Source organism: Nuphar pumila, chromosome 6 (genome assembly GCF_984573655.1).
Source record: "Nuphar pumila chromosome 6, dmNupPumi1.hap1.1, whole genome shotgun sequence".
Lineage (NCBI taxonomy): Eukaryota > Viridiplantae > Streptophyta > Magnoliopsida > Nymphaeales > Nymphaeaceae > Nuphar > Nuphar pumila.
In genome coordinates, this window is record NC_143254.1 from 109,953,544 (window position 1) to 109,968,026 (window position 14,483).

At 37.4% G+C, this 14,483-nt stretch overlaps 1 protein-coding gene across 1 annotated transcript; it reads right to left on the reverse strand.

Moving 5' to 3' along the window:
• Window positions 1–409: 409 nt before the first annotated feature.
• On the reverse strand, window positions 410–13,679 carry LOC149835677 (RNA demethylase ALKBH9B-like). Its single transcript, XM_090008680.1, has 6 exons — window positions 13,474–13,679; window positions 12,642–13,244; window positions 1,550–1,635; window positions 1,150–1,460; window positions 981–1,052; window positions 410–905 (listed from the first exon to the last, which is right to left on the reverse strand). The coding sequence occupies exons 1-6, from the start codon at window positions 13,631–13,633 to the stop codon at window positions 629–631; spliced, it is 1,509 nt and encodes a 502-aa protein (XP_089864806.1). The 5' UTR covers window positions 13,634–13,679; the 3' UTR covers window positions 410–628.
• Window positions 13,680–14,483: the final 804 nt, after the last annotated feature.

A 14,483-nucleotide genomic window follows, 5' to 3' on the forward strand; every position in this document is an offset into this window, starting at 1 on the left:
GATAATATTGAACCATGATATCTTTATTACAATACAGGCTTTTGTTTGTGCAAAGCTATCCATAGGAGAGGTTAGATTTAGCCTTCAACATATGTTAAGCATGATCAAACATATTATTCCGATAAGCGTGATAAGTTCTATACTCAATCTGAAGAGAATGAAAATTATATGGACCATAGTCACTACAATACTAAACTGTAGCAAATAGTTCCAATTGTCATAATGGACACAAACTTAGTTACAAAGCAGTCAGAAGCACATTCATGAAACATCACAGGAGCTAATTTCATCTTCAAGTGATCTGTAGACTTTCCCCGTTGCTGTAGAACTAATTAAAGGAACTATACACAACGTCCATGACCCAAAATCACAACTTCACAAAGAATTGCACCATAACTCCCAAATTAAACAAAGTAAAAGAATTGCATTGATCACTTAAGAACTAAAAGACTTTGGCCAGATTAAACTAATCAGAGCCTCCTGTGTCTCAACCATAACCAACATATATATATATATATATATATATATATATATATATACATATATATATATATATATAAACTGTTGCCAAATTTTAAAGCTGAACAACAGTATCAGATGAATATTTTGACATACAGCATTCCATAGTTTAGTGCCTTGGCCTCGACTTCCTAGACCTACCTCTCGATCTATTTATAAAATTACTGTGAGCTCCAGAAAATTGGGGAATTTCTGAATGAAAAGCATTGCCCTGATATTGTTCTTTTTCCTCTGAAATTTTCTCACGGTTCCATTGTTTATTTAAGTCATTACTCCTTGATTGGTTGGAATTGTAGGAGCGAGGCTGAATATGTTGTAAATCTGGATCAGGTACAAACCCAACTGGACGTTTGCTATCCTCCATCTTCCTAAACGTAACAGAAATCCTGAAAAAGGAAATTATTTTCAATAAACATCTCTTCCTAGGTAAAAATGAAAAAAAAAATAGGAAAGAACATTACCTTTTGGAAGGGACACTTGGAACACAGTGTTTGGCCACATCTGCGGCCTTTCCATTCAAGATCAAAACTGATCTGAAGAATCACAAGATGCAGACCACAACATCACAAAACTGAAATCAATTATACATGAAGGTACATTGTAGTTGCACAGGCAATGCAGAAAGATTACCCTAAAGGCAAAGGTATAGCCACAGCACCCACAAACTCGCCTGGCCCAATAGTCTTAAAATTTGTTCCCAAGATGATATTGCACTCGCTTAGAAATGAAACTGTACAAAACGGTCTGACAAAGTCGTGATGATCTATATGAGGAGGTATGCAATCCCCCACATCATAGATGTTGACAATACAACTGTCAGGAATGCAAGATGGGGGGAGAACATGCCACCCAACTAACCGCTGAATCATATCCTTGAATAGTGGAGGAAAGGGATCTGCAACTTCTTCACGTATTATTCCTGGTGGATTTCCATCTTTGTCCTATTGTGACATTGCCAAGTAAGTGCAAAGAAATGGGAAGCAAAAATTTTCAGTTATTCAAAATAGATTGTTCTACAGGACCCACTCACCTGAGCATAATTGTAACAACAACCAAACTGGATTGTCACACGCCCTTTGCCACGCGTCCATTTTATTGGTTCTGAATATGTACGAGCTGGAAGCAAAGAGATATATCAAACTTGGTTTTCTACAATTCACACAGGACAATATTTGTAGATATTATTCACTGAACACAAAAAACATGAAGCAATAGATATGTTCCCAAGATCCTAAAGAACCACAATTTGTTCATGCAGATGCAGATAACTAACGCATCATCAAAACTAAGCAAGCAAGTTTGCAAATATTTAACTTCACAGTGTGCATCAGCTGGACAACACTCAGAATCAATGTTGTGAAAAGCGTTGAGGCGTAGCGAGGCGCTCCACCAAAACCCGATGTGAGGCGTAAAACATAAGCCTCAAAAAAAAATTTGAAAACTTTAAAAAAATTATAAAAAATATCTAAAAATACAAATAAATAAAGAAATGCTTTATTGATGAAATAACAACCAATAAGAAATAGAAAATCTCAAATAAGTACTAAAAAATATGAGATTAACATATAAAAGTAACTAAAAAGTGATTATATAACTGGAAAATATATGAGATTAACCAAAAAAAGTTAAAATATACTAAGAAACTGATTACATAACTGAAATAACTGGAAAATATATAAGATTAACCTACAAAAGTTAAAATATATGAGATTATTCTAAAAAATGTGAGATTTGTAATGAAATATGCGGAAAAACAAAGAGTGCATTAAGCACTTACAACATCCACTAATGAACAAACAAAAGGGCTAACACCCAAAACCACAAGAGACAACACAACATAAAAATATAAATGTCTCTTATTGAAAAGAGAGAGAGCTCTTAAGAGTGAAGAATACAGAAGGGGTTCACCCCTATTTATACACAAAAGAAGGAGAGGAAGAGTGGCCTTATGGCCTTAAAAGAAGAGCCACCTAGGGGCTCCCATGGAGTCGTTGGGAGCCCCCAAAGGTCACAAATGTGACCGTTGGGGGCCCCATCGACTCCATGGTGGGGCCCCTTTTAGGTGGGCAAAAAACCAAAAAATAAAAAGTAAAAAAATAAAAAAGGAATTTACAAAAAAGAAAGAAAAGAAACAAGCACCCCTATCGGGTACTTGTGAAATGACTAAAATACCCCTATCAGATATTTTAGATAATACAAACATATATGTATATAAATATATACATATATATGAATTACATATATTTTAACACCCTCCCTCAAGCTTTACGGGGATATAACTGAAAGCTTGTTAAGGAGAAACAAAAAACGAGGAGCAGCAAGGGCCTTAGTGAAGAAGTCCGCCAACTGGTACTCAGATGTGACGTAAGGTAGTGCTATGGTTCCTCTCAGGTATTCATCACGGACGTAATGACAGTCCATCTCAATATGCTTAGTACGCTCATGGAAGGTGTGATTGCTTGCAATATAAATTGCACTTTTGTTGTCACAACACATCTTCGAAGGAGTAGAGATGACAATGCCCATATCACTGAGAAGACTTCTTAGCCATACAAGTTCCATGGTTGTAGTGGCCATAGCACGATATTCCGCTTCCGTTGAGGACAAGGATACTTTATGTTGCTTCTTGCACCTCCAAGAAATCATAGAGTCACCTAAGAAAACACAGAAACCCGTAGTTGAGACTCGGTCATTGGGATTTCCTCCCCAATTAAGTAGGTTAGAGACCCAACAAGTTGTCGGTAGGGAGTAGGATCCTCGAGAGGTGTTCCATCTTCCAACCTTAACTTTGCATTGATGACTTCAGGGGTTTCTGTCTTCTTATCATCAAAGATACCAGATTTAGAACAAATGTCAACAGCCAGTTTCATCTGAGAGAGAATGTACCCTCGAGGAGAGTACGCCACTTCAATCCCTAAAAAGTATCTTAAGAAGCCAAGATCAGACATGTCAAAATGTTCTTTTAAAACTTTCTTAATATCATAAATTCCTTGCTCATCACTTCCAGTGATGATCATATCATCAACATAAAGTAGTAAAATAACTACTGAAGACCCTGCATTTTTCACAAACAAAGCAGTGTCAGTATAACATGAACGAAAATTCAAACTTGTCATTACATTACTAAATCTATCATGCCAAGCCTTTGGGGCTTGTTTTAAACCATATAATGCCTTTTTAAGTTTGAGAATTTTATTTTTACCAATACATACTCCTGGTGGGGGATCCATGTAAACTTCTTCATTTAATTCGCCATTTAAAAATGCATTCTTAACATCTAGTTGATAGATAGGTCATTTTTCACTGACGCAATGGCAATAAGAGTCCTAACACTAGTCATTCTAGCAACAGGTGCGAAGGTTTCTTCATAATCTATACCATACTCTTGAGCATATCCTTTAGCTACTAACCGTGTTTTATAACGTTCTAATGAACCATCACTCTTAGTTTTAATTTTGAAGACCCATCTACATCGAATTGATTTATTTTCAGTGGGTAACGAAGTTATTTCCCAAGTTTTTGCCATTTCAAGGGCACTAAGCTCTAAGTTCATGGCTTCAACCCATTGCGGAATATTTTTGGCCTCATTATAGTGTGAAGGTTCATGAAATGAATGCAACGCAATTAGACACGCTCTATATCTTGGAGTTAGGGACTCATAGGAAACAAACCTATTAGGAAGATTGGAGATCCGACCGGATCTCATTAAAGAGGTTTCTTCTATGTTGGATCCTTGAGAGTATTTTTCTAAGGCGCTCATCTGAGTTTGTTGACCACGCCTAACATAGGTTTGGATTGGTCTATCACTTTCACCTATAACATTATCAAGAGGAATATCCTCTACGTCATTTAAAGACTCATTAGAGATTTCCTCTTCTTGAGATAGAAGATCAAATAAAAAAGCATATTCACTTTCGTCAATATCTTTAGTTTTCACAAAACCATTTTCATTTTTCAAGAATGTTACATCTTTGGATACATAGAGTTTGTTATTTTTCAAGTCAAAACATCTAAAACCCTTTTAATTTTCTCCATATCCCAAGAAAACACATTCAATAGCTTTAGGAGATAATTTGTCCCGTTTATGAGTAAGGACAAAACATTTACATCCAAAAATTCTTAATCTATTGAAATCGGGTGTTCTTTCAAATAGTTTTTCATATGGAGATGTATTTTGTAAGGATGAAGATATCATTCTATTTATTAAATAAGTTGAGGTTAAGGCCGCTTCGGCCCAAAAACTCTTTGGAATTTCTTTGGAAATAAGGAGTGTCCTAGTGGTTTTCATGATGTGTCTATGCTTTCTTTCGGCCAAGCCGTTTTGTTGGGGATTCCTAGGACACGATCTTTGATGACAAATTCCATTTACTTCTAAATAGTTTTGAAATTCATTTGATAAATATTCTTCACCCGAATCGGATCTAAGAGTAGAGATATTACTTGAAAATTGATTTTTAACTATCATATGAAATTTTTTGAAGAAGTCAAAGACTTCGGATTTTAAATTGAGAAAGTAGATCCATACATACCTAGTGTAGTCATCGATGAAAGTAACGTAATAGGAGTACCCTCCTTTAGACATGACCGGAGAAGGACCCCAAACGTCCGGATGGACTAACTCAAAAGGTCTTTTGGACACAAAAGTTCGGTTTGGAAAGGAGTAGATTTCATTTTGCCAAAAATACAATTCTTGCAAACAAAATGTTTCTCATTACAAAATTTCTTTCCAAATGGAAAGGAGTACATTTTTGAGAAACTTGGATGTCCAAGTCTTTGATGCCAAATATCAATATTTTTATCTTGGACATGGTTACAAAAAGAGTTAGTGGGGAGTTTCAAGTTGCTCATATAATAGAGATCTCCCCTCCTATGGCCTTGCCCAATCTGCTTCCCAGACCAGAGATCCTGTATAGAGCAATCCTTAGTTGAGAAGGAGATTTCACATCCATGATCACATATTTGAGCAACAGAGAGAAGATTTAAATTAAGTTGAGATACAACTCTCACGTTTGGCATAAAGAAATCTTTTGAAAAGTTTAAAGTTCCAAAACTTTTTACTTGTAAAGATGTACCATCGACAGTTGAAACATATGAGTTTTTATAATTATTACATAAATCGGAAAGCTCATTTTCAAGTGGGATCATATGAAAGGAAGCTCCAGAGTCAAGGATCCAAGACGACATACCTGGAGGAGAGGAAGAAGTTATGGCGGCACCCGAGGTTGATGGTATCTTGAGTAGAGACTGTATTGCTTCCGATAGTTGAGCAAGAGAAAAATATTTCTTCCCTTTGATGGCTTCCTCTTTCTTTTGAGTAGTTTCTTCAACGGAAGCAACCTTATTTTTAGGTGCTTCATTCAACTTAGGGCAATTAGGTCTTATATGACCCGGCTCTTGACAATGATGGCAAATGGCTTTTCTATAGTTGCCATTATAATTATTTTGCCTTCCAAAATGTGGAGGTTAGTAAGCTTTCATATGGTTGCCGGATTTTGATACGGCCAAAATATCATCTCCTCCTTTAATCATGCCAAGACTAGTTTCTTCTTGGCATATTTCGGCTATGGCATCTTTCAAGGGAAGAGGCTTAGATCTATGTAGGAGGGAAGATCTAACTTGTTCATATTCGGGCCTAAGCCCATGTAAAAATTGGAAAAAGTGCTCTTTTTCCATTTGTTCTCTCCTTAATTCCACATCCACACTAGAAACCCATTTTGGTTCTAGTAAAGATAGTTCATCCCATAGAGGACCAAGAGTGCTAAAGTAATCCCTTACACTCATTTCTCCTTGCTTGATAGTCCGGATTTTTTCTTGAAGAAAGAATTGACGAGCAAGGTCTTTTTGAGTAAACATACCTTTCATGAAGAACCATGCTTCATTCGCCATCCGAAACTTGGCAATGTTAGCGCAAATCTTGAGCTCCACATTGTTCATGAACCAAGCAAGAATCTTGGCATGCTTACTTTTCCAATCTTCTACTTTAGATTGGTGATCTTCAATGGCCTTCATGCGGGCATTTCCTTCAAGAGCTTTTTCTTGATCACCATACATCTTAGTTAGTTGGAGTTGTGGTTCCGGAATGGTGCCCATAACGTATCCCCAAAGTTTTTTACCTGTGAGGTTGTTCTCCATGGCGGCGGCCCACATCATGTAGTTGAAGCCATTGAGCTTGAAGGAGAGATCAATCTTTTGTTCTCCTTCCATGTTAATCACTCACAAGAGGATAAATGAAGAGAGATACAACAAGAAAAAAATATAGCTACACAACTAGCTATATTAAGAAGAAGAGCGTACACAAGGCTCTGATACCATGTAATAAAATATGCGGAAAAACAAAGAGTGCATTAAGCACTTACAACATCCACTAATGAACAAACAAAAGGGCTAACACCCAAAACCACAAGAGACAACACAACATAAAAATATAAATGTCTCTTATTGAAAAGAGAGAGCTCTCAAGAGTGAAGAATACAAGAGGGACCCCTATTTATACACAAAAGAAGGAAAGGAGGAGTGGCCTTATGGCCTTAAAAGAAGAGCCACCTAGGAGCTCCCATAGAGTCGTTGGGAGCCCCCAACGGTTACAAATGTGACCGTTGGGGGCCCCATCGACTCCATGGTGGGGCCCCTTTTAGGTGGGAAAAAAACCAAAAAATAAAAAGTAAATAAATAAAAAAGGAATTTACAAAAAAGAAAGAAAAGAAACAAGCACCCCTATCGGGTACTTGTGAAATGACTAAAATACCCCTATCGGGTATTTTAGATAATACAAATATATATGTATAGAAATATATACATATATATGAATTACATATATTTTAACAATATTAACATATAAAAGTAACTAAAAACTGATTACATAACTGGAAAATATATGAGATTAACCAACAAAAGTTAAAATATACTAAGAAACTGATTACATAACTGAAAAATATATGAGATTAACCTACAAAAGTTAAAATATATGAGATTATTCTAAAAAATATGAGATTAACATATAAAAGTAACTAAAAAACTGATTAGATAACTGAAAAATATATGAGATTAACCAACAAAAGTTAAAATATATTAAGAAACTAATTACATGACTGAAATAACTGAAAAATATACGAGATTAACCAACAAAAGTTAAAATATAGTAATATACTAATAAACTTATTACATAACTGAAATAACTGGAAAATATATGAGATTAACCTACAAAAACTTTGTTGATTATGTCTCAGAAATTTGCGCCTTGAGGCACAGAGGGCCGCGCCTCAAGGCGAGGCGCACCTTTTGCCCCTCAAGGTGCGTTTTTTATAACACTGCTCAGAATGGTTCCTCATACACATGCATACACAATTGATATGGTTTCGGTTCTCAGTAAACTCTTAACTACAATTGCCCAGTTTGTCCAATATGATTGCTTGATGTATGCAACTCCCCAAAATCAAGTAACTGATCAATCAACTTTCAGACAGCTACATCCTGTCAGTAATGAGGATATCTTGTATACATCTGATAATCCCAAAAAAGGAGTACCGCATATTACAGTTAAACCACCTCTTCCCATGTTTAAGGACCTTGAACAGGCACCATATGAATTTCATCCAATCAAGATTCAAAATCCATCCAAAGATCTATGGGTTAGGAGTTTGTCTAACCCGGATCAAGAGTGAGATCACCATCATGGCACAGGTAAGACCATGGATGGTCTGAGCAACTCAAGGTCACCCAAGCAGCACCATGTCCAGGTCACCCTTATATTGTTCACGCAGCATGACCTCATAACCAACTATACTAGTTATCATGTCACACAAGATTAGTATTAGCCTACTTCACATTGTTTACACAGAATGACCTCCAAACCAACTATAATTCTCATGTTGCACAAGATTGTCATTCCTTACTTTTCCACGTATCTTCAAAACAAGCTTATCAGCCTCACAGAAAACTCATTAAATCTTGCATTGTGCCAATAAGAAATATGAACAGGCTCAAAACATAGTCCCTAACATTAACCCCTATATGAAAGAGGCAGTTCAAAAGATTCTTCAAGTGCTCCCTTAATTATCCACACAGACTGCTATATTTTATATGCTTCTTTGGATTCTCCTCCAGCAATTAACACCTCCCACCGACAAAAGGAATCCAGTTATGTTCATCGACTTGCGACCAGGTTCTGAGCATAAGCATTCTCCCCTCAGTAGTCAAAAGCACTAGTCGGTGCCTAGGCAGCAGCCCCCTAAAAGGCCTAGTCAGTGCCTAGGTGGGACTAGTCGGCCTAGTAGGGACCCAAAAACAAAAATTAAAAATTACAATAAATTCTTAAAAATAATATAAAATACATAATACAATTTATGAAGCTAAACAGCTGAAACTTAAAAAAAAAAAACATGTATGAATATAAATAATTAAAATTTAAAACATAATTACATTTCTAACAATCAATTTCATCTAAACAAATATTTGTTTAACTGTGTCGCCTAGAGATGCATGAAAGAATAAAAATATGAAAAGCATAAACATAAAAGAAAAAACTGAAACACTTAAATATTTTAAAATATAAAAAACAACATGATTATAATGTTCTAAATATTATAAAAAGTTAAAAACAAATGTAAAATACCTACCTTGGTGCCCCTCCTCCAATTTAGGTACTTGCCTAGGCACCTAGATGGTAGACTTGTGCCTAGGTGGCCTAGTCGGGAGCCTAGGTGGGATTTTACTACATAGATTCTCCCTTGTTATCTCCTTGAAAGACCATTCACAATGAAAACACTCGCTTGGGAAGTGCAATGAGGATCAAACCCAGGGACCTCCAAAGTGGCCTTTATGAGTGGAAAAGAACCACGAAACCAGGCAATTTCATTGTATCCAGCTGTAATGGCAAAATAGAAATAGATGCTGGAAGGTTCAGACTTCAGAGCATTCTTAAGTGACAGGTCCAAGATAAATTGTACATTCAGGGTGTGTTTGAATGCTTGTCCAAACATGGACAAAATACATTTCCTGTCTGTCTAGGACAGAATAAACTATGCTTGTCCAACGTTTCCTTCAACCGGACAAGGACATGTGTCCCGTGTTTGATTGGCATTGTGCGGACAGCTCGGAGTCTTCGGACACATGGAAAATGAGTCAGATAGCTTTGTTTTGGATCGTACAACCTGATCCACCCACCATTTCAGTGTTTGAACATGTTTGGATTGGATTTTAGACCCAGATATGGATCTCACATTGGATCCAAATACCAAAAAATGTTTAAAATGCGGGTAATTTGCGAAAAAATAGGAATTCATAATTTTTGATATACAAACGCTTTAATGGATATCATATTGGATTCAATTATGAAAATATGTAAAAAAAAATGTGTATTTTTCTTAGGTTATTATCGGAAAATTTTAGGGGAAATAAAAAGAAAAATAATTTATCAACAAAATCTTGAACGTGCAGAACTTTTTTTTTCTTTTTTTCTTTAACATGAAAACCGACCCCTGCCCCACTGTTCTGGGGGAGAGGGGGGTGCTATGGTTTTTTCACGTACCCAGGGATGCACTGAACGAGTGTCTGCAGCATCCAATATTTGACTGCGCGTGTGTCCCCCACATCTGCAGCGACGCGCAATCAAACACACCCTCAAAGAATGTTCCTCAGCAAACTATTGCATGCAGTTTATCAATGGCTCTCCTGGTTTACTTATCCCGCTAACCGATTTTTGTAAGAAGTCGTTTTACATTAGACCTCTTATTGTGATTGAGGTTCTCAAAGGTTAAGCCACATATTTATTCAGCATCGAGAGCTGTGGTTTCTTGACACCAACAGGCCATGTGAAGTGAAAATGGATGTGTCACATGCACCACTCAGAGGAGTGCTGCTGCAGGACTGCACATCCTGTTGCTTTTCACAGTTAGAAGCTGAATGATACAAAGAAGCATCACAGATTTCTGGAAAAGATGCTGTGAAGTATTTATAAGGAGACTTAAAGATCCTTCGACCTCATAGTTGGGGCAGTTGGTGTAACATGTCAGAAAATAGGTATGCTACGGTTTCTTTCCACTTCTTAATTACTTTCTGTCTGTATCACTAGCATTGGTTTTCGAAGATATACATATTCAACTTAAAAAAGGTTAGCACTCCAATCAAATCCTCATGCTTCAAGGTCACTGATATGCTTTGGTTGAAAGGACTTGTAAGTTAACACAGAGAAAGGACTTGTACGTCTATTCAATCTACTAATACCCGATGTATGTGAGACCGACATCAACAAATATGCAAGGATTCGAATGCCAACTACCATTAGAAAATAAAAGTTATGGCATTGTAAGCAAGGAGACAAATTATAAATACATCACAACAGCAAGAGATCAGTGAAAGCTAATGCAAACAAATTATTGGACTCCAAACTTAGCATAAACATAGTTAAACAAGCATAAATTTGGGGTAGCTCTGATAGTGGCATTAAATATGAAGCAGAATCATCTATTTTCATTATGAGCACTTCCATATAGACAAATAATCATACTTAGCTGTCAACCATTAGAAAATAAATTCCAAGTACCACTGGAGAGAAAAAAGGGTTATGCTGTTGTAATAAAGGATGCAAATTATAAATGCATCATATCAGTAAGAGATCAGTGAAGGCTAATGCAAACAAATTATCTTAGACCCTAGAATTAGTGTAAATAGTAAATACAGTTAAACAAACATAAGATTGATGTAGGTTTGATAACTGGCATCAAATGAGGATAAAATCATTTATTTTCATTATGAGAGCATCCATATAGGCAATTGATAATCATAACTTAATTTTCAACCCGAAAATTTCAGTTCCACCCTGTTCCAGCCCCAACACTCCCAGGTAGATAATGCATAAATATGAATATGAAAAGAATGTATGCTAAATTGGTCTTTCACATTCTAATTTAGAATTTGACATATATAATGCCTCTCAAATCCTTAAATAGCACAATTACAGCATAAGTAAAATTGCCTTTAACCCAACAATTTACTTTACTCATCCAATCTCAGAACCTCCCAAATAGGCAAAGGAGAAGCATGAATAAATAAAAATATTTATGCCAAATTTGGTCTTAGGCATGGCAATTTAGTCATAAATAATAAGTCTTGGTTTACCACAAAGCACAATCACAGTGCACATAAAAAATCTCCTATTTGCTACAGTCGGTTGTAAACACAATCGACCTAGCAAATGGACAGATCCCCTTTTTTAGGTGTTTTTCTCACATCTAACACCATAGATGTGATCTACATGTTTTATTTAGTGGGAACCAGCTTTTGGATCTCCGGAATCCAACCTGTATACAGGTTCTTCCTGAAGATCCAAAAATCAACGGCTATGAGTGCATCGAATTTTCCCAACTCATAAAAACATATTTTTTCATCGAAAAAACATGATCCAATAGTCAATTCCTACTAAATCGACCATGCTGAACACATCTATGAGGTTAGATTGAGTCAAAACAACTTGTAGCATGAGATCCCAACTCAATTGTAGGTGCAATCGATTGTAGCAAATATAAATCCTTCAAAAATTTACGGTCATAAGTATACATATGTCAAGAAATTTCAACGGAGACTGAACTTGTGCATATCAACTCGACATCCACAATACCTCCCAATTTGTTAAATGGATAATTACAATGCTAAACAGATGTTCTCAACTCGCCTCTTCCAACCTCCACACCCCCACCATAAACATTATTGATAAGCATAACCAAAAGAATTTAGACCAAGACCCACTGTGAATATTCAAAATAAATTTCATGAGTCCTGTTCTTCGGCATCTTGGCAAAAGAAAATATCAGGATCTTTTGAAAAATATGGGTCTCTCGGAAAACTCAGTTTTGTCATGTTAATATTAAAAAAAAGCTTGATATTTTCAAGGTAGGTGATATTTTGAAATTATCATGTTTTTGTTCGGCAATACAGTAAGCTCTCAAAAATATCGTGTCTGTGAGATTTTTTCAGAATCTCGCGGATATTTGCTACATAGTTCAGAATCGGAGATAAATACTACCTTATAAGGAAGAACAATTCTGACCCAATACATTTTCTTAAAAATGCATCAAAGTAGAAGAATAAAATGATAAACACCCATAAAGTAAGCTGAGACATATTACCCCCAAGCTTCCTGCTTCTTCCCAATTCTTGAAGTCCGTAGACACAATCGACAATCCACTTCTGCTCTGTTGCGCTGAATACTCCAGTATGAAGCTCAAGTCCCTCGAGAATGTTTACAATCTTGCCATTGACCCTCTCCAAGCAAATGAAGTCCTTCTTCGTTACAACATTCATGAAACGTATGTATTCCCTGCGACTCCTTGTCAAGAACGACTTCTTCTCCTCCTTTCGACCCTCTCCACGACCACGGCCACTGCTGAATTCTGCTGGAGAATTCGCCGTTGCTGTTTCAAGTTCGTCCTCTTGCACCATGTCCGCCCACGACATGCGAGCACTGCTGCTCGCACCAGAATTCTCCGCCGACGACCAGTTTCTGTCATCATATGGAGGCAGAGCTGCTTCTGATGAGCTCTCCGGAAAGTTTCCATGATCATATTGAGGCAGAGTTGCTTCCGATGGGCTCTTCTGCGAGTGTTCATCCTCATATTGAGGCAGAGTTGCTTCCGATGGGCTCTCCGGCGAGTGTCCATCTTCATGTGGTGAAGGAGTTTCTTTTGACGGGTCCTCCACCGAGATTTCGTCGCCCGAAGGCGGAAGTGCCCCTTCAATAACCCGCCGGAGGAAAGAGAAAACAGAAAACATCACAAGTCAGAACCACAGCAAGTGTCAAACCCTAAATCTCTTTCCAACGCGTAATTCCCAGCGCACAGAGAGAGAAAGAGAGGACGTCCTAGCTTTCCTTTAAACCCTAGCCTGCGTTGAAATCCTACACTTCCGAAACAAAGAATCGAGATCCACAGAGAGAGAGAGAGAGAGACGGCAATTACATACCGGAGAGGAGGAGGTGGACGCGATCGTTGAGGATTTGAGAACAGTCTTGGCAGAGCTCTCGGGAGAGGAGGGGAAGCCACCGAGACAGCAGATCGGCCGCCGCCGCCTCGACGTCCGGCGACCCTTCCCGGCCTCTGCCCGACCCTCTCCCGTCGCCCATCGTTCGATCGCTCCTCTTTTGCTCCGCAGCGAGCCCCCACTTCTCCCTTCTTTTAATCTTTCCCTCGGTGGTGCCACTTTTTGGGCGCCTTCAGGGATTTTTTGATTTTCCGTACTCTTGTCTCTAATATTTTAAAAGGGATCTCTCATATTTTCCAAAGGATAAGCGTGGCTTGTCTCCCACTTATAATCGAAATCAGATCAGGTAATGCTGAACATGAGCGTTTTTCTAATGCTGACATCGTGGCCGTCTGTTTGCATTTTGGATGAATGCCACGTGGTTTTGTTGACTTTTGAGCTTTTTAAAATGCAAATCGGATGGCCACGATGTCGGCATGAGCAAAACCGCTCATGTTCAGCATGACCTGATCTGCTTCCCCTATAATCTCATCGACGTGAGTGGGGTGCCAAACGAGAGAAACAAACTGAACAAGGCATATTCGGGCTCGGTTCATTTTCCAATAAACCGAGCCAGTGACTCTAACTTGTGCTCGTGTTTAGTCGAGCCAAGCTCAAGTTCGTCTTGTGCCTGAACAAGATGAGCGAATACAATATTTCATGTTATTTATTACAATTTATATATACTGCACTTAAAATTTATATATATATATATATATATATATAATTTAATCTTTCTTTAACTTTTTTTGGGTAAATCTAATCTCGCCATGCGAGTGGGGTGCCAAACGAGAAAAACAAACTGAACAAGGCATATTCGGGCTCGGTTTAACGTGTGCTTGTGTTTAGTCGAGCCAAGCTCAAGTGGGTTGAGTGAACAAGACGAGCCAACAAATTATTTCATGTTATTTATTACAATTTATATATATATATATATATTCTTTCATGTATTC